At 36.6% G+C, this 27,884-nt stretch overlaps 1 protein-coding gene across 2 annotated transcripts; it reads left to right on the plus strand.

The window, feature by feature from the left end:
- The first annotated feature begins 1,119 nt into the window (after window positions 1–1,119).
- HPGD (15-hydroxyprostaglandin dehydrogenase) lies at window positions 1,120–27,884 on the plus strand. Of its 2 annotated transcripts, XM_009986548.2 has the most exons (7): window positions 1,120–1,212; window positions 1,377–1,500; window positions 5,540–5,646; window positions 16,336–16,432; window positions 24,437–24,513; window positions 26,456–26,619; window positions 27,746–27,884. In XM_009986548.2, the coding sequence occupies exons 1-7, from the start codon at window positions 1,120–1,122 to the stop codon at window positions 27,882–27,884; spliced, it is 801 nt and encodes a 266-aa protein (XP_009984850.2). The 2 variants fall into 2 exon arrangements, with proteins under 2 accessions (XP_009984850.2, XP_086468355.1); XM_086612229.1 differs by lacking the exons at window positions 5,540–5,646; window positions 16,336–16,432.

Here is a 27,884-nt window from a genome sequence, read left to right on the forward strand (position 1 = left end):
CACAAGCAAAAAGTTTTAACTTGATACACTAGGCAAAGGAAACCAGAGAACTCGAAAGTGTGTGTGTGTTAATAAAAACACGTATGCACCTGAGGTACATATGTTTATAGAGCTTAGGACTGGTACAATGGATTTTTCTCATCTACCCAACACTCCACAACATTGTATTTTCTATGGCATAATATTTGTGAAACTCATAACAGGCTAACGAACAAGAAAATAGATTTCAGCTTTTAGATCATTAGCGTAGCCCTTTTTTCTACTATATGGTGATATACCTCAGTACTGATAAATTTTAGTTGCGTATAATTTATATTATGTAGCAGAATTTGGCTTATAAGCTGTAAAAGCAGTTAAACATTTTTTAAGGTACAAGCTATGTTATGTACAGACCTGAAATTTCTAGAAAGCACTTATCTTGATACATCTAATATCCATAATGTTTAATGGCAGCTTTTTCACACAAACAGATTCTACTTACTGGCAGAACTAGAGGGAGAAGCCCGGTGGGGTATTTTGAAGTGTAAAAAAAAGGCTCTGTGTTTGGGTTTTTTCCGAGACTGAACTTTCTCTGAATTCCTCACCCCGCTGCTCAAGCAGCCTGGGCCAACCAAAACGCACACAGCCTTAGGAGCTGCCAAGAGCCCTTATCAAAGTTTGTAGCCGATTCTCACGCGATTTATGGAGGCGCAATAGGTTCTTCCCCTTCTCCGAGGGGAGCTGTAGCTGCTCCAGGACTCCCTCCCCGGCAGCCACCGGACGGGAGCCGGTCCTCGCCGGGGGCCTGAAGAGAGGATGAAGCTGATCTCCTCTCTAGCCCCTGATTTCTGGGGCTCATCCAGGCACTCGGGAGAACGATTTAATGACCTAATCCGCCCCTGCTCCCCCCGCCCGGGCAGCTCCGGGCGGCTCTCGGTCACACGAGAGGGGAGCGGGGGGGAATGAGCCGTAGCCGCAGCAGCAGCGGCGGCGGCGGGAGGAGGAGGAGGAGGAGGAGGAGGAGGGCAAGAGGGAGGGCAGGAGGGAGGGAGCGAAGGAGGGAGGAAACCGGGCAGGTGACACCGCGCTAGGTTGCTCGGGCTCGGCGGGCGCGGAGCCGGCGGCAGCGGGGCGGCAGCCATGCACGTCAATGGCAAGGTGGCTCTGGTCACCGGCGGGGCGCAGGGCATCGGCAGGGCTTTCGTCCAGGCGCTGCTGGGTAAGGGCGCCAAGGTAAGCCCCGGGAAGAGCCCCCTCCCCTCTGCTTCTCGCCTCCGGCCAGCTCCCGCGGGCGCGGGGAGGCGACAGCCCCCTCGGCTGGGCTTGGCGGGGGAGCCGTCCGTCGGTCCGTGTGTCCGCCCGCCGCCGCTCAGCCTTTCCTTCCCTTTCCCGCCCAGGTAGCCCTGCTGGACCGCAACTCGGAGGCCGGGCAGGAGAGCAAGGCGGCCCTGGACGAGCAGTTCGAAGCGCAGAGGACGGTGTTCATCCAGTGCGACGTTACGGACCCGGAGCAGCTGAAAGGTAAGAGGGAAACTGTCAGCGCTGTGCTCCGGCTTAACATGCAGCAACCTGAAGGAGCCCGGGCTGGCTGCTGCACCAATAAGTGTGCAATTAAGGTTTCTGGAGGACAGCCTACTCCCAATCGCTTCTGACAGTGACTCAAAAAGGACTTGTTTCTGAACCTGCAAATGTGAAATATTGCTACCAGCCTGTGTGTATTTCACCGTGTTACTTGGCACATCGTAAAGGAAAGCCAAAGAAATCAGGTCCATTGAATGCTGTCTGTGATATTTTTGCATGAAAGACTCTGCAGAAGATAATTGTTATTTTATGAGTAATATACATAAACTTTAAAGCAGAGACTTGCTTTTTATGAGGCTTCAGTACAGACACCAAGCTGCATTCTCTCGTCACAGGAGTAATAAATTCTGATCTGGGTTGCAGTGCTCTTTCCATACAGCACGCTTGCTTTCAACGTGTGCTGCTGTAGCCGCAAGCAGATTTGGCAAATATGGCACACCACTTTATCACGGTGTTAAACATGCGTTGATAACATTTTGCACACGTTTTGCAGATGCAAGGAGCAACGAAGAGCTGCCTTCATGTATGATTTTTATTTATGTTCTCACTTAGTGGATAAATCGTGCTCCCTACTGAGTTCTTAGGGTATCTTATAATGCAGATGTACCCTTTGCTATATTTCGTAACAGGCACATCACTTCATCAAAGTGTCATTATTGAAGAGATACATTCATAGGTAGTGACTCAGATTCAGATTCTGCCATGACTTTTGTCCGTGCCCTTTCCTCAGATTCATCTGTTCCAGGCTAGATGTGAACGTTTTTAGCTCTGTTTTTATTCGCTACGCTCCATGGGCCGCTTTCTCAACAGCGGTGATTGAGTGTGTCCATTCCTCTTTCACAAAACTTTGCAGTGAGTCCAGAATTCAGCAATATTGTTCACTGCTCTGAGCTAGCACGATTATGCCTAATTCCAAAACTGTAAGTTGTCTGTCTGTAAGAGATATGCTGGTCTTTAAATTTGAGATCTGCTCTAATCAGCAAACAAAGTTTTTATCAGCAAGGTTGATTATTGACTTTTTCTCCAAGTGGGAGGAGTAATCTAGGAGTGAGAAAAAGCATCCTAGGGATAGGAATAGCATGTGCTGCAGCATGGATGTTAGCCCAGTGTGCTTGTCTCCCATGATTCCTCCTCCCTTTAGTGCAAGACTAGTGCAAGGACCGATGGAGTGTGCACTGGGAACTGGAGTGAGCAGGATCGGTCAGCAAGGGAGATTTTGGAACCAAGTTAGAAGGAAAAGAGCAATCAGAGTATGATAGGAACAGGCTCTCACAAGGGTTGAGAGCAACAGGCAGCTGCTGCTTATGTTTCTCCAATATTCCATTATTCTTGCTGCAGGTTTCTTAGCATACCTTTGCAATCATGTCTTACAGTCCTTTGGGGTTTCTGGGGTATTTTTTAGTGGTTTTGTTGGTTAAAGTTTTTTTTTTTTTAACTGCTTGTTTTCCTATTTTTTCATTTGTAATTGCAAGCCACCACTTAATAAACTTAGATTAATTTTGGTCCTAGTGTTTAAACTTCTTAGTGGATGCATCAAGTCCTGTACTTGCTTTGTATGTTAAAGGTCATATGCACGAATGAAGTTCCTCCTTTATAACTTTAGCTCTTTCAATATGAAACAAGTCACAGAACCAGAACTAGTATCTGTAGGTACATAAGACTTGTTGGGAGCAAATCAGCTGCTTCATCTACTTTCCAGTCTTGCCTGTGCTTTTTTCTCTGGTGGCTCTTTTACATAGTTCCCCACAAAAATCTTGTATCTTGTCCCACTTTCGAAAAATCAGCATACATTTACTTTTGCTTTTCATGAATATTTAGGAAGCTCACATATAACTGATGTTAGTACTTACTTTCCACTGTTTTTCTTACCTCTCCTTTAAAATGGATTCTCCTCTTTGTTTTTCTTCATTCAATATTTCATATGATCATCTGCTTTTAATTTTTATGATTCCATAAGCACTAAGTAGAGTGCAATGTAAACATGGAATTATTCTACATTTGGAAAGGGAAGAACAAGTCTGTTTACACCGATGTGTGGGTGATAACTTTATTAAGAATTTATAATGAATTCTTTTTTGTGGATAGGTTATAGATGGGATTACTGTAGGCAGGTAAACTTTTACCAGAAATATTCCAAATTTGATAATCATTCGTTACTTTAACATAGATATGCAAACAGCTAAAAAGCATTTGGCTCTTTTCTCAATGTGTAAACTAGAAAAGGACAATTAGTCAAGACTGTGTGAATTTAAAGAAACAAGTAACTTGCAAAGGTAGTATTATCCATGGCAGTTTTTGAAGGCAAAAGATTCTATTAAGAATGAGGCTGATGAAAGATACTATTTAGAGAAGGTTTAAAAGGGAATCAGAGAGCCAATTTCCAAAATTTGGAGGCTGAGGACCCAAATTTTATTTATTTTACTCATTGAAAGTAAGTTAATAATCAGTTCTGTTCCTAATAAAGCCAAAGGTTTTCGTTTTCCCTTACTGATGCAGGATTGCAAAGATGAGAAGTGAGTTAAGTTGAGAAACTAGAGAATGAATTAGCTAACAAATATAATAAAAGCCAGAAAGGCAGACAGCCAAAAATAGATACTTTAGTAATATTAAAATATTCTAGCATAAAATAAGAATATTAACAAAATCTGTACAATAAAGGCAGTTGGACAAATAAAACCTTTCCCGTCAGCTGCCCGGCTCTTGTTCTGATGACAAGATCATGACTGTCATGGACCTGCAGTGTTCAGGCAAACAAAAGACTGGAACAGTACCAACAATCTGTTGCAAGAAAAAAACTTTATAAACTCTTGCAAAAAAGTAGATTTCTCAAAGCTGCTGCTGTACTCCTGATTGACACTAGTAGCCAATGACCAAAGATCCGAGAATTAAGATGGTCCTGGGATCACCTTACAGTGAAGCAGTTTCATTAAGATCTGTCAAGCATAATTTCAGTATACCTGAAATACTCTAGATTTTTAGTCAGTCACCAAACAATGTTTTTCAAAACAATACTGAGGGGTGGTGTCTTGGTTTACATAATCATAAATATTTAGTGTCAAGGAACAATATTTGGAGGGAAAAACAAACAAGCTGTATATATATGTCAGATAATGTCTGCAAACATGGAAAATCTTAGTCTGGAATGAACATCTGGAGGTCATCTCATCCAACTACTCTGTCAAAGCAGAGCCAGCATAGATGAGTTTGTTCATCACTATGACATCATCATGTTTATCCATACACATCTTTTATCTTAGTTTGAACACTGTCACCTGGGAGAACACAATGTCAATGTGGAAGTTTCCCAGTTTTATTTTGAAATTCTTTGGAAGACCGGTCACTGTTTTCATCAACAGAGGGAAGCAGATTTGAATTTGAGAAACAAAACATTAGAGTTAGCTGACAAGTAGGATGTATAACAGTTTAGTCATAAAGGAATAAATTTAAACAAGAATTATGATGAACTATTTGTAGCTGAAAAATGCATATTTGTTATATCACAGAATAAGAATTGCATTCTTAGGTTAAATTCAGACTCAATAAAGAAAATTGTTCCGAACACATGAAGTTTTTATTTTTTGCTTAAAATAGATGGTGCCAAATCTTGAATTCACTATCTATATCAAACTGTTACAAATCAAGCTATAAATGCTTAATTTACACGATTAGGGTGCCAAACATGCTATCTAATAAAAAATATATGGGTGCTAAGAACTTTCATTAGCTCCTGTTATCAGGCACTATAAAACTGAATGAAAAGGTGATTATGGTACCTTAATCCTTTCAGTTTTCCAGAATATGTTTAATACTGGTGAATGGTTAGATAAAGAATCGAATTGCATGTTGCTCATTAGTGGTTAAAAAAACAGTGAAGACATTTTGGTAGACTAATAAAACATTAATCTGTATGCATGCATTGCATTTTTATATTTTACTTTCCATAAGTGCTGAGAAATTTCACCCTTGGATCTTACTATAGGTGCTTTCAAAAAAGTACTTGAACATTTTGGAAGGCTGGATATTGTGGTTAATAATGCTGGAGTGAACAATGAGAAGGACTGGGAAAGCACTATACAAATTAACTTGGTAAGCATTATCTTCTTTCACATGTTCTTACTTTATTTAGTGCCGAAACAAACTTGACAGCCCTTGGCTTGTACCAAAATTGTGCCATATGACAGAACATGGATTACTGGCTTGGTAAACACAACTATCGGAACAATAATCACGTAGCTGCATATGTACTAACCAATAAATGTGTGTGTGTGGTGGATCCTTTAAACTGTGTATCCAAGACATACAACACTGTGCAGAGGTACTCAGACTAACACCAGACAAAAATCTTTTTCTATGAAACTTAATGAAATCCCAGGTAGGTGTAACAATTTGGTGTGCAAAGCAGTAGAGTTGCATCCACAGGAGGCCAGTCTCTTTATATGAGTGTTTTAGAACATTTTAGTTACTTGTGAGACTCAGCTGGCCTGCGTTAGAGAATAAGTTGCCATTTATTGGTGTTACAAGAAAACTTGTTCAATCAAGACCTCCACATTTTTTTCACCAATGAAGCAAGCATACAATCTGAACTTTTAATATAGGCCATTTCACCATCACCACTGATAGAATCATACCACTCAAGAGCACTTACTTGCTAAAACATCGTACATTCAACGAGCCTGTAAAATTTATTTTCAAACAGACTATTACCACTTCTTTGATATTGTCTGGTGAGGCCACAATATCTGTTTCTCAGTTGATTTTTTTTTTTTTTTTTGACTACACTAGGATCTAAACTCCAAAGGAAAGACCAAACTTCTAGGTTAATAAAACTGACAAGCTTATATTCTGCCACTAGTGAAGTTCTAATTCAATGATGAATCAGCAAGTCACCCCTATGACCATACTTACAAAGTGTTACAATCTAGTAGAAAATAGTAAAAGGAAGCTTGGAAGAGTGCAAGGTGGAGTTTTCTCCAATCAGTGGTTAGGAATTTGTCAACACAACAAGAAGCTCAGGATAAGAAAATTTAAAGTTTGGTTTTGTCAAAAGTTTAAGGACAAACGTACCTGAGTCTTTGAATCCCAATGCCTTCATGAAAGCAAACTAACAAAAAAAAAGCCAGGACAAGTAACACAAGCTGTATATGAGACAAGTTATAGAAAAATTAATAGGAAAATATATATTTGAAAAAAAGGTTAAATTTAATAATACTTTTTCTTCATCTTTTATATCTATTCAAGGTCAAATTTGTTTGTTCTTGGAAGGGACTGAACTGAGACCACAGATTAAAATTTCTGCAAGAAGAGAAATTCATTCTTTTGATTTCCTTTGCCTTTTATTTACATTTTCTTTAAGATTTAACTACACATATTTATTCCTCCCTTTTTCATTTCAAAACTATTCTGACAAATATAACATCAGGAAACTTCATATTGTGAAGTAACAGGAGTGTGACATCCTCAGTGCTATGCAACATCAATATCTATTAGTACTGGTCCCTTGAATTTGAAAGCAGACTTCACCTGTGTTCTAGATTACGTTTGTCTCCTTATTTATGTGCCTGGTTTAACGCAGGATACAAGTTACTGTAGGCAGCCATCCACCTGTCAAATTTGCAAGCACAGATAGTTAGTCGTTACCAGAAAAATTGAAGTCCATGTGAGAAATACATTTGTCTTTGATCCATCTTTAAATTTAAAATAATGAAGGTACTTCTGATCAGCAAATCTTGAAGATATTTAGTGTCCAGGTAAATATTCTAACTTAGAGTGATATCCAAACAATTTTTCAATGCCAAAAGCTCCAAACAGAAGTCATTTAGAATATCCTTCTACTATTCTTTTTGTCTTATGATTAGACTGAAGCAGACCATAGGTGGGTTTGAACCATCTCAAGTAGAATAAAAACTGGAATCCAAGTCTTACACATCTATATGCTTAACTATCAAGCTACTGCCCCTAAAAATAAAAATAATTAAAAAAAAAAAAAAAAAGAGGAAGATTATATAGTTTATATATTATTGTATAGCAAAGTTCACCATAAATGTCCTAGGACTTAATTCATAGTTGAAGGTTGAAAAAATTCATCAATACATGCTGGCGACTGGAATAAGAATGTCTAAAATGATCAAGCAGAGTAGAAGTACAGCCATGTGGACTAAATCAAGGACTCTAAGATCCAGATATCTTCATTTATCTTTTGATTTCAACATTATTTCCCTGTCTAACCTTGAGTCAACTAACTTACTTATTTCCATAGGGCATTTCCGTCTAGTTGCTGTGATTTCCATAAACCAAGATGCAACATTTTGTACTTTTTGCTTTTTAACTATAGCAATGGAAAAATAACAGCTGCTGCATGTAATATGTTACATTGGTTGATTCCATAAAATATATTTTGCTTCTCATAGAGAATGGATCAAAATACGTATGAAATATATGATTTTAAAATGTCTCTATTTCCCTGACATCAGGGAACAGTATCTGTTGTACTATCCTTAAGAACAGGAATAACTTCTGTGGCCACACATTTTGCTACAGATTATGCACATATTTTCTACTTTAAAAAAGGGGAAATAACCCAAACTTCTACATGCCAGTCTTCATCTTAGTGATATCATTTATATATATTCATACAACAAAAATTCCCTGCCCCATTTTAAAGTACAAAGTACAAAAGTAGAGCAGTACAGAGCAAGATAAATCAGAACAAACATATGGGGTGTGTTCTTTATGGCTGAAACAGTTCACAGAACCGGTTGGTCTTCAGGAACATTTTTAAAGGAGTGTAAGGAAGTTCCCTGATAGTACTGCTTGAGAAAGCATGAACAGAAATGAAGAAGCAGGTTCAAAAAGTGGGACTTAGTTTAGAAAGAAAAAATAGAAGTAAGCCACAATTCCTGCTTGTAGACATTACAGTTTTCTGAGAACGAGAAAAGACAACTTGATAAAGATGGGGGAAGAAGAGTATCAATGGCTAAAAAGAGATTTCTGTTGCAGTGCTTTCCAGTGTTTTGCTATGTTTTGTGCCAAAAAATATCCACCTTTTCATTAACTTATTAATATTTCTATTAACTTTGTTAGTAGAGTATTCCAGCAATGCCATCCATTCCTTACCTCAGAACTCCAAAGCTGAGAGTGTTGACTTGATCGATATCAGCTTGACCAATGGCAGCTTCAACTACTCATACCCACACAAATGTACACTCTTGTTACTATGCTATATGAAAAAAGATCTTGGCAATCATACAAGAATTCTATTTTAAATGGATATTACCAATGTAGTTTCAACAGCCCATTATATACACACATACCTGTGCACAGAGTAGCACAAGGGCATATGACACATACGTACATTCTTATCAAGAGTCCTACCTACAGTCCTCCAGCATGACAAGAACAGTGTTTCTTGCATTCAACTTTACAAGATCTTATGCCTAAGGAACCCAGAAATTTCATTATCTGACTTGTTTCTCTTCAAGTCCGTAAAGAAAGAAAAGTGCCCACATCTTTAGGAGCCTTGAACATATATGTTAGTTAAACACAATTTGGTGTTCTAAGCAGCTTCCCTAATTTTATCTTGTGTTGATGATGTAGGCTTTCCAGAACCAGAGTAATTATAGTGGCTGCTATAATTACAGTATCTATTCTCTTTACAAATGCACTTAGCACATTTTATACTAAGACAATCCCAAAATTTACTTGGAGGTTCCTTTTTTATGCTTATATCAGAGATTTCTGAAAACTGACACAGGTTGCAGAATACAGTTAAATATAGCAGTACTGGTATCGCATATGCTTACATTTCAAACATTACCTGAATCAAAAGTACAGAAGCACTTTACATAACATTTTGACTATCTTTTTGTTTTCTGATGTCAACAAATTAATTATTTTGTAGGTATATTTAAATTGATTCCCCAAATGAAATTAAATAGACTCATGAAAGAATTTGACAGCAAAATCACAATTATCTCCTGTTTATGGGTATTATTCTGGTAAACATTAAATTGTAGGCCATAACTTGTGCATGCCAAAAAAAATCCAGTCATATGGGATTCAATTGTTTAAGTGTTGCCCAGAGAGAAGTAGAATTCAAATACACATTTAAAATTTGTGCACAACAGTCTCATCCTTCATTACTAGGCAAAATGTGGCAGTACCCAACAACTCCAAGTTTTTACATATTTCATGGGTTTGCATAATTTATTTCCATAAATGACAAAGGTAACAAGCTTCTGTGAATTTAGAAAAATCCTTTTCTAAAATGAAGTTTACCTAACTCAGAGTTTTTCCCTGCAAAATACTTAGATTGGTACTACAGAGAAGAGAATGCAACACTGTATATATATCTCTCTATATCTCTCTCTGTATATATATGTGTGTGTGCGGCTCCATTCAGTGTAGCTCATGGTTTAATAAAGGTTCTAGCAAGTAGTAAACGTTGCAAAATCAATTCATTTGCTCATCAGTAAGGAGCTATTCCTAAAAAGGCCAATTAACGTCTCAGCAGAAACCAGAAGGGTAACTAGGCAAACTTCAGAAGCAATTTCATTTATTTTTGCGACAAAAACTTCACGATCATCACAAAGCCATTCCATTGTATAAGCAGTAAAAGGCATCCCTTCGGAGTACGCTGCAACCTTCTTCTGGTCCATATACCTTGCTCTTCCTTCCCAGTGTACCAGGGGAAAAGACAGGGACTGAACCCCAAATAATGTGACCACGATACATAGCTGGATTCAGCAGGTGGGAATTACCACCAGGTCCCATAGTACAGATAGAGGCAAGCACTGTTTCTTAAAGCTACCAACATAGAAACAATACAAAACAAACAGTACTATCTGTAGAAGATAAAATGGCATAGGTAACTAGTTTACCAAGTTTGCATTCCAAGACAAACAGAAATACACTAACTCTGTTGTTCAATGGCTTAGTTGTTTATTCTTCAGCATTATTTGATGTCAGAAAGAGGACTAATGCCTAGGGAGAGATGTGGCCACCAAAAAGTGAGAAGTGCCACTTACCTTGAAATCAGTGGCATGAGGGTCAATCCTATAAGCGCATAAAGAAGCCTGTAAGTATAGTTATTTTGTTGTTCATACTGCACTAGGAAGGACACAGACTTACCTTAATTGCACAGTAAGTCAATGAACCTCTTAGCTTACAGTTTTAATGTATGTTTACAGTAACCAATGTTGAAGTACAATGAAAAGTAAATTTCTTCAAACTAAGAACTCCTTAAGCCCAGCTTCTCAAAATGCAATACAATTTCTATGTCCTTTAGGAATGTGGAGGGGCGGGAAAAAGGAAAGAAAACTGCACAGTAAAAAACTAAAGCATAGTATTTCACTCCCACATTGTACAAAAGTTACTGATTTCTAGCAAATGATCAAATCCTACTGCACATTCCTTTCTGTTTTCTGCCTCTCCCTCCCTAGACGTCTTGTTTTTCACATTTTGAGCTGGAAAATCAAACTCAAGAGCCTGTAAATTCATTTCATATAGCAAGTAAAGTAATTTATATATAGGAATGCCAAGGGACTTGCATGCTTGCTACAACTTGTCTGCTTCCTAGAAAATCTACATTAAAGACAAAATCAGTCCCACCTCCCTGTCCAACAGCAATATGCTAAAATTTTCCATGGATATCACTAGCAGCACTTAGTTTCAGACTTTTGAAGTTCATCTTACACAGTTCATAAAGTACTTTGAAATATTTCCTTATAGATAGCCATCAATTTACAACATCACAGTATGAAAGTCAAATGATCTTGGGTCAAATTCCAGCTCTGTGCTAACCTGCTCTATGAAACCACAAGTCAATGGCCCTTTCATTTGTTTTTTGTGCGGTATTCCTAGCACTGAACCTACATATAATGTTAGGACTGGCTACTGATTATCATTTTGTTCTTTCAAAGGAATTCATATTGCCTTATCACATTGATAACAACAGAACAGTCATCTTCAGCACTGAAGGAATGCAGATATTGTTTATCAGCATAAAACATTAGCATGCATAAGGAGACAGCAGAAGTATCAGACAAGAGGTGGCAAGAGAAATTTTATTAAACAGGTATAAAAAACTATGTCAGTTGGAACACCTGCCTTGAAACCTAGAAAAAAAAGCATGGTGTTCTAAATAACTTTCAAAGCAGTTGTCACTTACCAAAGGAGGAGGATTAATGATGTTCTGGGCGCTGTCACTGAAGGGCACGTTTCTTTTTTTTTTTTTTAATAGATCAAGCTAAAACGAAACACAGAGTATGAAAATTGACTTACGGGTATAATGTTGTAATACAAGAACATTGTACAACACTGGTTCCTAATGCCAGAAAAAAATTTAATTAGGTCTCTATAGAAGACTTGGAGTTGTCTTAGAATCAGAGTTTCAATATATGATTTCTTTTAGAACAATACAATTAAAACTATACAGCCGTGGGATACATAGAAATGTCAAGAATCAGAAATTTTGTAAGTTTTGTTTCTGATTTTGACACTGATATCTAAATTGCCATTTAACAATTTGTTAAATAAGTTATTGATTACTGATATGATACTTCCAAAAGGAACTACAAATGTTTTGAGTATTTGCACAAATATTTTGCAAAGTTTACCATGCTGTCAGATATTAAGTTTTGGGCTTCTAACTGTATGGCACTTCAAAATGTCTGATCTCCTCTAATTTTAATCTGTAATTTATGGAAGCTAATATTAGGAGATATTCCCACACTCACCATTATAACTTCAAGAGAAAAATTTCTAAATTTTCTACTGGCAGTTGAAGAGTAAAATTGCCTCTCTTGGGAGTACACTTAGACATGCAGGGTACCTTGATGGTTCATCTCCGTCATGTGCTACAGTACAACACTGTGTTTTGGTAAGAAAACAAACAGCAATATCACTAAGATCACAGTTTTTTCAACAGCTAGGAAGACAACCATTTTGATGATTTTCTGATTTTAATAATACTAGCTTTTAGTAACCAGGAGCAAAAAAAAAATAAGTAAGAGTCAGCCATCCCAATTTTTGCTTTACCTGCATTTAATTGCAAATTTGACTACTTTCCTACTCTCTTGACATATTTATTTATGGACAACATCCATGCAGCTAACAAAAGAATTGTAAAAAATTCAACTCTAAAATGCATCATGCTTTGTTGTAGAAAGTTAAATCTCACAGTACATTTTCATCTTAAAACAAGTCAGACAATTTTTTTAATTAGGTAATTTTAAATACTAACTTTCCCAGAATTTATATTTGCAATAGACAAACTATGAATTATCGTTGATTAAGAGCATAGGATTAAATTATTATTCTTAAAAGTATACATGGAGAACTACGCAATCTGAAAACACCTTTAGTTTATTGAAAGGTAAATTGCAGACCTTTTTCATAATATCCCAAAACCAGGAAACCGGACTGTACAAAATGCATCACTCTTTTCCTGTTTTACTTTCTATTGTGTATTTCACGGTATAGTGAAGTAATAGCTCATAAGCTTTCTTCTAGAATTCAGATGAAGTATTCTGACGTCAACAAATAGGAACCGAAAGTCACATTTCATATGAGAGGAGGCCTGAGGCTGCAATTTATGCACTTGCAAAGATGGATTTCATTACAAAAACAACATGCTATTTTTCTTTGGAGAACCTCTTTCTCATTTGAACGTTTGGCACCCAGATACAAGAGCCAGCTTTACTTTATCAACCAGCTGGATCAGCAGGCTCAACTGGAAAGTGGCACTAAGGCTTCTAAGCACACATTGTATGACCTTTGTACTACAGTAAGTTCAGCCACTGCTGTTCTTCCTTGAGGAACTATTGAGAGGATTTTCTCTCCTGGAGAGAGAGGAATTCTGGCATGAGAATGGGAGATCAGTCACACAACACCTTTCATCTGAAATGCCATCTGCTGAGTGTGCAGACAGCTGGGTTGTTCTCACCCCATATATTTGTTTCACAGTTTCTCTCCAGAATAATTCTTTATGTTACCAGACCAAACATCAGAAATAGCCATGTCACCTGAGATCAGCCACACTCAATGAGACCTTTTTTTGCAAGGATGACAGCAGGTGTAAGGGCAATACATGAATGAAAGTCTGCATTAATTCTGAAGACAACCTCTCACAATATCTGTGTAAAGGAGAAGGCTTCCCCAGCTGCTTGAAGAAATGCTAAGTTAATGGAGTCTAGAGAGAAAAAAGAGCAGTACAGTGATTTTGATAGGAGAGTCAAACTACTCACTTTTTCCTTGTCTTATAATTGTGGTTTGGCCAAAGACTCATCTAGCTCTATTATCTCTTTGAATAAGAAGGCTGGAGGAAGAGAAAAATACTCAAGGAGCCTCAAGCTACTTCCTTCTCCAACTGATTTATTTCCTCTAATCATCCTAAGTGGAATTCTCTTTCTCTGTTCAGCAGGCTGAGCCACTGCTCCAGGGCATGAGAGGACCTGCACCAACTCTCCATAGGCAGCATTAACCCCTTTCTTTCTAAAATGTCTTTTGTACAGCCTATCACATGTATATATTAAAAAACACCACCCACCCTGAAGTGCAAGTCCAATTTCAGTTGAGCTGCCAATGAATTTATATTTGGAAGAAGTATACCATACAGCAGCACCACTGGGTGTTGAAACGACCTTGGTTTTCAATAAATCCTTTAAAATCTACGTCAACATTAAACAGTACTTGACTACTTTTATAGCAGCTCTGAAACTTTCCAGGACATGCAAGAGAAATATAGATTTAGTTTGGTACTTTACAAGCTGCTGAAGACAGTTTTTTGGAAAGCTTCTGTTAAAACATATAATCAATAACATTCTTTTGATATTAATCAAAACGTTTTAAAAAGTATGTTATTTAAGATAAAACTTCCCAGGAGAAAAACAAAAAGTTTTTTACAGGAAATTTTTGTTTAAGAAAAGTTTAAAATGTTATTTCAGAATTTTGAACTATTCATATTTTGTGGTGTTTTTTTATACTGAAAATACATTGATATTGAAAATATCACATAAAATGTTGCTAATATAGAAAATTTAAAAAGCTGATTCTTTACTGAAATTCCAGAGCAGACTTGGTAATGAGGTGTCAAGTTGTTTTATCTCTGTCAGTGGGCGGCTTTGACAAACAACAATATTAATAAAGCAGGACACGCAGTCTTCCAAATCTGCTTCCTGTTAAAACCAATAAGCGTGAAGGGCAACTGAACTTGAATTAGGACTTTTACTTTATGTTTTATAACACGTATGTCTAAAACTATCAGCTAGTAAAAATGAAATGTTGTACATGTCTTTATTCCAATTTTGGCTTGGGAATTTAGATAATGGTAGAAAAATACTTAGTGTTCTGATTTTAAAAACTTTTTCTTTCCAGTACACCTAGCTGCTATCCATTAGGTTTTAGTCATATAGAGGTTTCTTTTTACTGTGTTTTTTTTATTACTTTGAGAGATTTCCTTCTCCATGATTCACAATTCTGTAGACCTTCTCTGACCAAAACTCTCAGCGATGTGAACATCTCAGATGGGAACATATTTGTAAGGCCACTTCATCTTTTGAACACCTTAATTTATCTAGGTCAAATAAATAGGACTAAACAGTAATAAAATATAAATGAAGTTCTCATTTAAAAACTGAAATAACATTTCCAAAAAAAAAAAAAGTAACTCAGTATATTTGTTCATTTTTAAACCAAACATGAATAGATTATGGAGAGATCTAACAAAATAAGTAAACAGTTATGAAACCCATCACTAACGCAGTAATATTGCAATGTTTCACTAAAATTAGTATCTTCCACTAGCAGCACTGTCTCTGCCTTTCTACTGTCACTTGATAAAGCCTCTGGTAAAGTGACTTACTCTCTGGGAAAGACTCAATCACTTGATTTGTTCAGGAGGCTGATAACCCCAGGCTCAATGTATCTTTAGGCATTTCAGTTAAAATGTCTGAAGTTTAGTGAGATGAATTGTAGCAGAAGTTCTGACTACAGTAGGATTCAAAAACAGATCTTAAGGAATAAAGATTATAGAGGTCTCAGTAAAATTTTCTTCCTCGAAGATGTTTCTTTAAAAAAAAAATTAAAAATCACATACTGCAGATAATATTATGCTGATACTGTGTTTCACACTTCTTCAAATGCTTTTTTACCTTATCTGTATTTGTCCGTTTGGATTAATCTTTTTTTGAGAGGAATGGTAAAACTCTAGTAACTTCAGTCAGAAAAAAATACAGACTTTTAATATCCTGAGACCAGAAATATGACATACAACTTAATCCTAAAAAGGGATCTCGTGTCTTGAGCCAAACGGAGTTATAAGTGTTGGTGTTATCTTCAGGTTCAGCCTGTATATTTTCCACAATATAGAGCAGTTTGTCTCAATAAAAACACTGGGAATTGGGTCCAATCCCAATTGCTCATCCACCTCTTATATCCTCAGATGAAGTGTGTGTTTCATCTATAAATTTTTTACTTTTTCTGTATTTCATTTCCTTCATGACATTTATTTCACATTGTAACCTTTCAGTTTGATTATTGATATCTTAATAACAGAAATAATTAAGCTGCTATTATTTCTATCCATGGCACTTGTGCTTCTGAAGTTATTGAGTTGCATTACTGTGGAATGTCGTCTGTGTTTATAATCATCCAAGCATAAATAAGATCACTGGTAAAGCAATACAAGTTCTATCCACCATGATTAAAACAAGATTCAGTTTTTAGGAGCACAAAAGAAACGTATTTTGAATATAATCATCCTTTTTCTCTTTATAACAGACATCTGTGATTAGAGGAACCTACCTCGGCCTAGAATACATGAGAAAAGGAAACGGAGGTGATGGAGGAGTAATCATTAATATGTCGTCTTTGGCAGGTAAGAACATTTTCTGTATAAACACTTTCTACTTACGGGTTTGTTTGTAAAATATATTAATCACACTGATCGGTCACACTTTTTCCTCTTTCTTATGGCTCTTCCCTGTTTACTCCCATTTAGACCTGGTTTTCATCATAGCAACCAAAGTAATATCAAAGGACCACAACTTTTCGTTTACTTTTTTAAACTCAGTTCAATTAAAAATTTAGTAATTTTCCTAACCTATCAGTCTCATATTTAATAATCTTGAGCATGATGTCAGTAGCTTTTTTTCAGGTTTCAGTATTGCCACACATTGAGTAAAACCTAAGTGGACTCAATTTTTTGTGCTTATTCAACAACACTGCTGAATTGAAACATTACATACACCACACTGTGTGTAAGAAACAAAGTCTAATGTATAGACCTAATTTGAATTCACGGTTACCTTAAATCTGGTTATTTTTTATATTATAAAGTATTTATAATATAAATATATTATATTATATCAGACAATCAGACAAAAGATTATCAGACAATCTTTTTTCACTGAAAGTGAGGAAGCAGTACCAGGCCCTTCATTCAACTCCATAGGAGCACAGCTATAGGAATATTTAAGATTAGACTGTGTCTACTTTATTAATGAAGATTGTCACACATCAATTCTGTCCATGCTCCAAGTCCTCTCAGATGTGATCTACCTCTGTTTGAGAAGCCATATAATTAACACTCATATTTCATTGAGATTGAGCTAGCACATTCTTTGCTCACCACTTGTCTATGCTATAACTCTATTCCAATTTTTTAGCATTAAAAAAAAAGAATTATATGGCTTCTAAGTCAGTCAGGGTTATTGCTGCTCAGGTGTGAGACAGAATCCTTCTCCCTTTCCTGTATGTACGCATGTTGCAGTGGCTGGGCTCATAACTAAAAAAAACACAACTGAAGGAGAAATGGTAAATAGAGAATGATGTCACCTGACATCCTTCCTCAACAAGTTTGTGGGGAAATACTTGCATTTTTTCTTGTTTGCTTTAAGAGTTTGTTCTCTCTTTCTACTCTCATACTATCCTGGAAAAATAATACGTATGCTGGCTTACACTTGGATTGTCAGTGCTTTCTTTAGTATCCATGCAGAATACCAAATGATAGTCACTTTATTCCAGGGTATTCCTATGTGTTTTAACAGTGAAAAGCTGGTAAAACAGCAGTGGCCATAGTTCCTGAGTGTGACTGGGGATTAGTGGCCAACCGGTGTGAATGTTCTGAGTACTATTAAATTCGCCTGCAAACCTTGGCTTTTGTAATGAGAAGTCCAGTTCACCCTATTGACATAACGCATGTGGATCTGGAGGATCTGATTTAATGTATGTACATCCCTCATACGAGTGAGAGGTCCTTTATTAAAAGTCTTCATGTGTCTGTCTTTAAGTCAGCACTTGCAACGCTGCCTAACACATTGCCTACCGATGTCAGTAAGTTTATCTCCATTGGCTCAAATGTACTTTGTATTGGGATCAAATTAAGCCGAAGGAAACTGCTGTTGCAGTACAAGAGTTCATCAACACAAGTAAAAGATTAAACATTTTCAGAGAAGTGTTGATGCCCGTGTAGTGCTTAAGAAAGAGCAGAGGTAGCAAGTGGTTTGATTGCATTTCTAACTAGTCTCAAAAGAATACAAAATTATTTTGATTTTAAGACCTGACCATTTGGGTTTTCTCTATTTTGTAGGAGTTTATAAGTGACGTTTTAATTCTTCAATTAAAAATTGTATTTATTTATTTACTTTTTAAACACTAAAATTATGCCATAATGATTGCGGGAACCTGTCAAAAACAAAGTGTTCTTTGCCTTGTTTGCTTTTACATAGCTTGTAATTAGCAATTGTTCCCAAGGTCATAAGGAAAAACATATTTAAAAAGCTGACATACGCTAATTTTTATTGTTTATTTATTTATTGTTATTTGTGCTTTGCGACTAATTCTCCTTTCCAGTCTGAAGGTCCAAGTCCTGCAGTTTATTCCATATATAAAAGGCAAACTGCCATCGTCTTGTTTAACATTCTCTTCTAGTGTTTTCTTTTCTCAGAGCTAGCTTCTGTTGATCATTAAACTTTTGAGAGGTTTTGATCCCCCTGATCCAAGTTCTGTGTAAGATTGCGTAAGATTTTATCAGATACGCTCTGCAGACAGCAAATATTCTTGTCTTGCTGAGCAGCAAAAAGAGTTATATTTAGTGCTTACGTAACATTAAATAATATTTTCTTTACCCACTAATTAGTTTCCAGTTCTTCACCATGGGAATTTTGCCAATGATTTGAACTAGGGACAGAATCAAGCCTTACTGTTTTGTATTTCCAAACACCCACAGAACTACTCAAATGTTTCCTATGAAGTAGATGCTTAAAGTGTTCATTCAGCTGGATGAGAGCCAGAGCATCCACCCTTTCTTTCCAGTATTGAATCTTCCTTTCTTTAGTGTCTCCACAAGATAGGACTAAATACGAAAGGGAGAGAAATATGTAATGACACGGAGCAAGCACTCGACTCCTAACACACTGCATCTCGAAGCTATAAAACTTTCTCAATTTTATCAGATTTGTGCATTCATATCAAGAGGAAGTAATGCTGCTAAACAACTGAGATAATGGGAAACGTGTTTTACTGCCAACTTGCCCCCATAAAAGATAATGTCAATGGCTGCAAGTTTTTGCATTTTAATAAACTGCATTTCACATTTAAATAGTAAAATGTTCTAAAATTTCTTCTGTAGGAAGCTACATAAATTAATTTTTATTTTGTTTAACAGAATAGTTGCAAGCAACAGAAAAAGCATACAAAACTAAATTTAACTCCTGAGATTATTCACACAATTAGATTTAGTGTCTCTTACGTTTTGGAGGCTGGTACATATACACTTTTATTAAGTAAAGGGGAAAAGGGAAATCATATATGTACATGCACTTTTGTTTTGATAGCCTTCAGACTTTCAAGAAGATATTCTGTAAAACTGAATTTGTATCTGTCTGGATTCTAGCAGATTAAAAAGAGAAAAAGGAAACTATTCATAGAGGGCTTAAAAACTAGTAAAATATTTAGCATCAGATCGTGCTAGCTTTTTATGAGTACAATGTGTAGTGTATCCAGATACCTTTCTGATGTACAGCCATACCAGTGGTTTAATTACACTCAACTTCAAGCACTCAGGCTCCACAAGCAGCCAGTTTGTCCTCCTCCTATAGAAAGCTTTCAGCCAAAAGAAATGCTTAAAGTACCACTCGCAGCAAACAGGCTTCTTTAGGACTTGATCCTACATGTATTACAAGAACAAAGACAAGCATATGGTCAGCATTATTGATTAAAGGCAAGACTTTACCACAGTGATACAGTGGAGCAAAGGCATAAATGGCTGTAAAACTGGGACCTTCAGTGCAGAATCATGAAAGAGCTTCTGTTCCCTCCCCTTTGTAAAAAAAGAAGATGCTGAGCAGAACCTCCAGGAATGAGGTTCTGAGTGTGACTGGGAATTAGTGGCTGATAGGTGTGAATTTTCTGAGTACTATTAAATTCTCCTGTAAACCTGAGGAATGAGGTTAGAAAACTTAGAAATTGTTCCCTTAAGACCAGTTCATTGTTAAAAAATTTCCTAGAAATGGCATAGCTTAGAATTTTTGCTAGGATTTCTGTGTTTTCTTTGTTTTCACACAGATCACAGCACTACAGCTGACATAATGAATGTGATCTTGTACCCTCTCCCTACTCTTAAGAATGAGAGAATCAATTCTCTCATCGCTCTGTAAGACCATCACACCCCTAGCTCGCTTCTCTAGTTACATATCCACTTCTTCAAACGAGGCTTTAGCCTTCAAAGAACACTGCAAGCGTATTCCATACTGTTTACGCAGACTTTTGCCTGAAGGCGACAAAGGGGATTTCTGTAATGTGGTTTGGAAAGACGTTTAATTTAAATAAATATGGCTAAATCTTGTGGTGTTATTTATTTGTAAGTATTCTATGTGTTGCAATAGGCTTTGATAAGAATATTTCATAAAACAAACCTAATATAGAAAGCAAAACAAATTACTTTGGCAATATTTCCCAACATATGGAGAAGCACACTTTTGGTTTGCTTTTAAATGGGTTCCATCAGTTTGCCAAAACACACCTTTCAGCATTTTCACGTCTTTTTCATAAACAGTGAAAATTTAGAGTTTTAGGATGCCATAAGATACTGTGATTATCACATTAGTGAGAGAAAAGTTAAATGTTTTAATAGCATATTTAAATGTTTTAACAGAAAATATATGTGTCTAAAGTATAACTGAGACTAGAGCTTAATCACTGCATAATCCTAGTGTAGAAGTGCTGCATTCAGATGAGCCCAAAGCCTCCATGAGATCAACAGCCATGTTAGAAAATTGACTTGGGTTCTTGTGTTCTCTGTGCCATGCTCATCCAAACATGAAGTACGCTATTCCAAAAATTAATGAAACTTAAAGATACTATCAAACAGAAATTACATTTGTCTCAAGCTGCCTAGCAGCGCACCCATGGAGAAAATAGGGGGCAGAAAGGTCATCTAAAAGCTAATAAATCTTATTCAAAGAAAGACTCGTTCAAATCTCTGAGGGCAACATGCTCAGCAGGAAAGCATACCTGGGGAAAAATGTTTAATTCTGTACTCGTCAAAACTCTTCAGTGGACTAAGAGGAAATACCAGTTTCAGCAAAGCTTACTGATACAATCCTTCACTTCCAATACTAATTTCTCAAGATGTGGATATTGAAACTATTGACCATGATAAATAAACAGTTGTAGTGAGAAGCCTGACACCTCATCTCAAACCTGGAAATCCCACATCTTGGTTCTGGTTGCCAAACTCAGGAACAAGAGTGAGCCAGGACTGTCATTGTTTTGGATGAGGGATGCTAGGACTAGTCTCCATAGTTGTTGTTTTGACTGAAAGTGCATTAATTGATTTCTTCTTGGTTCTCTACTTTAGCTAAAAATAATAATTTCAGTTAGAAAAAAACTGGTTTTAATGTTTTGATTAAAAAAAAAGTTATTTGTTCCTCCCTTCCTGCCTAGTTATTCCTGCTCTTTTAACATTTAAGTAGGTCTTTGAAACTTATTCCACTTCATTATTGTGAGCTAAGCCCTTCCTTTGTTTATTTCTTGACTTTATCTTCTGTCTCAAGTAACAAGTAAGTTGTCTCAAAAATGCTTAAAAAAAATTCCTCCTCTGTGTTCCGCAGTAGATTTTTGTCTTTTGCATATCTGTTAGCTGTAGCCTCATTGGGATTGCTTTTTTCTTTAAAACATGTAAAACTACCCAGGAGTATAAAAAATATAGTATCATAATATTTCTAATGTGCTAATATTCCAATGTTTCCATTTATTTGAAGAATGGTGATGATCATCAAAAGTCAACAAACAGAGGAACATTAAGGCTGTGTTGTGATCACAACCCAGAGGAGACAATACAAAAGCCATTTTTCATAAACCAAGTTCTCAATCAGAAGCATAACACATTAATCCAAGCTTAGCAGATAAATACAAGTTTAAGAGAACAACCAGCCACTAGGCTAAGTTCTTAATTTCCCACCACTGAACAGTGTTAATAACAGCATCACTTTAACTGGATTGCCAATGTAGCATTGTTATCATTTAGCCCAGCTGCGAACTAAATGCCACACAGCCACTTGCTCACCCTCTCCCACCCCCAGGGGATGGGGAAGAGAGTTAAAGGGGAAAAGGGAAGGAGATTCGTGGGTTGAGATAAGAGCAATCTAAGAATAATAATAATAATAAATATAACATGATAATAATATATACAAACAAGTAAGGCATAGTGTAACTGCTCACCACCGGTGACCAATGCCTGTCCCATCCCAGCAAGTGATCCCGAAACAGATAAGTTGTGACATCGCAATCCCAGACAAGTGAGAGGGCCAGAGAGAGAGTGCACTCAGAGTCTGAGAGTGAGAGGCCCCAGAAGAGCAAGAGCTCTTCTTTCAGGTCAGACCTCATCTATACACTGGGCATGACATTGCATGATATGGAATACTTCATTGGCCAATTTAGCCCTCAATCCTAAGTCTAAGTTCAAATCATGAGGGGACTTGCAGACCTTTTGTCCTTTTGTTTTGAAGCTTCCAGGGTTATGATTAGAACTTTGTGCCATCTTAGAAAGTCTTTTCCTTCAGACAAAATGGATTCCAGATGAAAGAGCCCATACAAGTGTCCGGCATATATAGTTTTTCTGGCAAATCCATACTTAAAGCCAGGTAGTCTTGGAGTGGTCGTATTCTCCACTGAGATAAGTCACACTCTGTCTTGATTACATCACTTAAAGATATGAAAGATCTGAGATATTCATTGGGATGACTTCCATTAGAATCAAACATTAACACATCAAAATCAGTATCCAGTTTTACAATACCGCATTCAGGAACACAGGAAAATTCTATCTTCTAACTTTAGAACAGGTTGTGGTTTGTTATTCACAAGACCCTAGCTTTTAGGTGGAACCGGTCCAGTTCAGCTCGCTCTGTATAGTGGAAATTGGCATAGTGGGCAGAAATTTTCATGGTCTGTCTTCTTGACCAGCTTTTTGCCATCAAAATCAGTCTTATTAAAATTAAGTTCTTAATTTTCCTCCAAAACTTCCGTTCTTTCTTCTTTCTCTGCTATAAATAATGATTTTGTGTTCTCCCACTCCAACCACAAATGTTTACAATGTTAGCAGTCGTTTTTCATTTTACTTCTCCTTTTCCTTAAACAGGATAGCAATGCTATTACCCAGGACTGTTAACTCTTTTTCCTGTTCCCTTCTAATATTCTTCCTCCTGGCTTTTCATTCCAGAACAGAGCCCAGTGTAGGAGATACCATACCGTGAAATCCTTTTCAGCCAACCTAATTCAATCTAGAAAATGCTTCAAAAAGCTTTCCTATTGACATCTCTGCTTTCATTTCTTTCTGCTCACTATCTGAGGTCTTCATCTTATCACTGCGTTCACAGAGTTTACTCACTTACCTCTGTACTCTCTCTGCACTGAGGTCCTGCATTCACTTCTTAGTGTTTTGTCCATTTGCTTATTGCAAAATGGCTTCTCTAATTCATTTATATCTCTTTTAAAAAACTATCACCTATTAAATATTACCAGAGTAGTATTGTAAGCAAAAAATTTTACACCACCTCAGTTGGTGTATCAAGTCTGAATTACTTTGTTTATACTCGCTCCTCTGAGCAAAAACCACTCTGCAAAAGAGTGTGTATTTGTTATAGTGCTACCCACATCGTTAAATGAACAAGCCGTAACAACATCGCACAGGCAGATGTATTGGCTGACTGCGCTTCAGTCGGCCGTGCAGCACACTCATTCTTCTCCCTTGCATTAGGGATAGGGGAAAAGTTTTATGCGAGGCTGAGTTTTGTTACTATTCCACAGAGGCAAGGGATTTAAGTCAGACATTATGCTTAGATTTTGATATATTACAAAGATAATATTAGACCAGTTGCAGTAGTCAAAAGGGATTTTGCTTTTTCCCCTTACCCTTCCCCAAACTTCCTCCCTGAAATCACTGCAAATGATTGCAAGTCTCCAGTTTACACATCAGCAGCTAGAGTGTCAGCAAACTTTATCTAAAATACTTTACATAGTTTATGTATTTTAAATACTTTACAGATTCATAGAAGAGGTCTCAAAAATCTCATCCTTGAATGTTTTCCTCCAGATCTTGTCCTCCATTTTAAGTCATACTTCATAGACACTTCTCCTCTTAAAAGTTATACTTTTTTCCTTATTCTTCTTTTGAATTCTCATGGTTTTATCCATCTCATATCTTTTCTCAGCCTACGTCAGATTGGGAAATACAATTTGCAAATTTTTACTAATCTATTTTGTTGCATCTCTATAAATCCATCACTAATTTTTTACATTGTAGACCTATATGTGTGTTTAAGGTAACCATAAATAGGATAACCTAGCGTCTTTATTCAGCTACCTTTTTATTTTAAAGGACTCATGCCTGCTGCATTCCAACCTGTGTACTGTGCTACAAAGCATGGTGTAATTGGATTCACACGGTCAATAGCGGTAAGTATGTGTTTTTGAAAATAGTAGCAGCAGCTCTTTGGGAATATGCTAAGTTTCTCATGTTCCCTCTCTATTGTCACACGACTGGAACTAATTTTCTTAGAGAAAACAAAGTGTCTGAAGCAGTGGAGGTTCCCTCCTTTCACAAAGAGAATCCAAAGATGGAATAAGTAAGGCTTATGGGTGTTTATGACAGAGTCGAGGTTTTGGGAGCATGGAAGAAAGATGTTACAAAGTAATTTAAGGACAGTGGGAGGAGCCCAAAAGTCAAAATCTTATCCAAGCTTTAAAAGTATTTTTCGTAACTCCATCCCAGCCATTTAACATTTTGGTTTTCTTACTCATAAGTGACACTGATGACTTTTTTAATGATAAATAGGTACTAAAGTGTACAAAAAACTACCTGAACACAAAAATGTTACCATTATTTATTCTTACCAACTCTTAACACACTGAAAACACAAAATGACACATTCAGGATGGAACATGTTAGATGTTATATGACCATATAGTAAGCCTTAGCCTCTGACTCCAAAACTTGCTAGTTAAACTGAACAAGCAGTAAGATAAAATAACATTGAGGTAGCAAATATGATTCACTTTCATAGGCTAAGCTTAAAGATAGTCTACTCATATAAGATTTCCAATTTAATTTCCAGAACAAAGTACCTGAAATGATCATTTGGGTAGTATGTCCATGTTTTACTCCCCCACTCCCCACCCAAGTAATTTCTTTTTTTTAGATTAACCTAAACAGATTAATATTGATAAGTGCTGCATATAACATATGAGCCACAGCATGTGACACTTAGTTTTCTGGTTTTGTTTTCTTGTGATAATATAAATATCACAATCTAAGTTCAAAAAGAAAGGATCTGCTAGAATATTACAGGAAATGCTGTCTCTAAGGCATATGAGAATATCAAGGAGAAAAAGAGTAATAAACACAGCGAATCACTGTATTTACCGGGAAAGGCAGTACAGCCTAACATTGGGCAGGTATTGTACAAAACATTTAGGACTTCAGTTTCTTTTCTTCTCCAGACCAAAGGGGCAGGCTACCATACCATGAAAATTACATGTGATTAACATAATACCAGAAAGGATTCCTGTTAAATGTTAAAATAAATAGAACTAGTGTTGAACAATTATGGTTATTCTTGGATATATCATGTATAATTCATTCATCATTCAACAATGCCTGGATGTCAATCAGACTTCGTTGCTACACACACGCACTGGTAGCACCACAAATGAAGGGTCCTACCATTCTCAGAACAATTTGTGCTGCTTGCTTTCATCATGTTCCTGAACTGCTTCTTGAAAAAAACTCCTGCCTCTTTCCTGGAGTTCACAGGGACTTTCCTGTGGAGATGCTCAGTGATAGATTCATCCCTTGGCAGGGACAATAGAGCAGCTGGAAAGGTTTAGCAGTACAGTTCTAGGAGCAGAGACGAAATCCTATTTCTGTTGACATGAGAAAGGTAAATACAATCTTAGAGTTAAATCTTGATTTGATTCCAGACAGTTTTCTTTTAGTAAGAATGTTCTTATAAGATTGGAAGCATACATTTGGGAGATTATTTTTTACTTGGTTTTGCTTATGAGAGTTATATCATCACCCTAGAATACTGTTAATGACATGCCAAGAGCACTAATAACAAAAATATTTGAAAAAAACAGCTGTGTGGAAAGAGTGTTTATTTCATGTTAAATTGTTGACCAAGCAAAATAGATAGTTTTTTCCTAGTAATCTAGTAGGATTACTAGAGAAAACATGTTTCAAACATAATTGTTGAAACAAAACAATCAGTAGGAACAAAGTTTGCGTACTAGGCAAGATTGAAAAGTACTCAGTGGTAAATCTCATTCTTTGAAAAATTACTTACGCAATGCTTTTTTAAAATGTTGATGATGAATGCCTGACTTCTTTCTTTTCCAGTTAGCTGCTAATATGGAAAACTACGGTGTGAGACTCAACACAATTTGTCCAGGATTTGTCAACACACCAATTCTTCAGTCAATAGATAAAGAAGAGAATATGGGACAATATTATTCATATAAGGATGAGATCAAAAATATGATGCAGTTCTATGGTGTGATGGAGTAAGTCAAGTCAGATACAGAGTTTTTTTTGCCTTCATTAATGGAGAACAAGCACACACACATTAGCACTTTAAGCAAAATTAAAATTAAATTAAAATTAAATTAAAATTAAATTAAAATAAAAATACCTGCCTCAGATAAAAGTCTATCAAATGTGTTATCCTCTATATAAGGAACAAATGGCAGATAGCCAAGGCTATTTTAAGAGTATCACCTACATAGAGATATTTCTCTTTATGCATTCCCATTTCCCAGCAAAGTGCAAATCAAATTGCCAAGTTAAAGATGGTGTATTAGTTTTATTAGGCCTTGATGTTCTTTCACAAATTTATTCAATCAAGCTTACTGTGAGATACAGGGTGTATAATTTGTATTGAATTTCCACAAAATTTGCAAGTGAACCAAGACAGAAATCAGAGCAAGAACTGACAAAACTGGACTAAACTCGTAAGATCACAGCAGTGACAATGGTGGATCAGATCAAAGAGTTACCCAGCCTATTATGGTACTGCCTACAAAGGCCAAAAGCAGACAGCTAGGAAAGAGTGTGAGACAAGACAAACAAAGTCATATTTTTTTAATTCTTTCTCAGTCTCTAACAATTAGCTGCTCAGGTACTTTTGCACAAAGGAAATTGTATGACTGTGTTGTTTCGCTCACGCTTTTTCATATGTAAAATATATTACAGCTATTGACCACAGCAAAATGCATGTGACAAAAATACTCCTTACGCTAATTTGTATGTCAGTCCTGCTACAGAAACAGGAGAAAGCAAAAGCAAAGAGCTGCAGAGGATTGTGTAAGGATTACTTCTGGCCATTGCCTGGACAGAAAACTTTGATAGGAAGCCCAGTGGCAGCTGGACGTCCACAGGGATTTAGCAATAACTAGAGCAAAGAAATGAGATTTGTAAATTTGCCACTTTACATTGTACATCCTGACTGAGGAGAGTGAATTTCTCTCCTGAGACACTCATACTACCTTTGCTTTCCTTGAAAATAATTTTGTTCAAATACCAGATTGTTTAATTTTCAGGACATATAGATTTACATTGAGTTTCTTTACTTGTCCTTTTCACATGTTCTATTATATCATGATTCTCAAATAACATTTTTTTTGTTTTCAGCCCATCGATAATTGCTGAGGGACTGATAACAATAATTGAAGATGATACTCTAAATGGAGAAGTTATGAAGATTACAGCATCTCAAGGGATTCATTTTCAACAATACAGCCAAACACCTTTTACATCATCAAAGAGATAA

Source organism: Tauraco erythrolophus, chromosome 5 (assembly GCF_009769465.1).
Source record: "Tauraco erythrolophus isolate bTauEry1 chromosome 5, bTauEry1.pri, whole genome shotgun sequence".
In the NCBI taxonomy this organism is placed as follows: domain Eukaryota; kingdom Metazoa; phylum Chordata; class Aves; order Musophagiformes; family Musophagidae; genus Tauraco; species Tauraco erythrolophus.

Coding starts and splice junctions, on each gene's coding strand:
- HPGD (XM_009986548.2), top strand. CDS start 1,120: ATGCACGTCAATGGCAAGGTGGCTCTGGTCACCGGCGGGGCGCAGGGC. Junction 1,501..5,539: donor GGACCCGGAGCAGCTGAAAG/GTAAGAGGGAAA, acceptor ATCTTACTATAG/GTGCTTTCAAAAAAGTACTT. Junction 24,514..26,455: donor GATTCACACGGTCAATAGCG/GTAAGTATGTGT, acceptor TTTCTTTTCCAG/TTAGCTGCTAATATGGAAAA.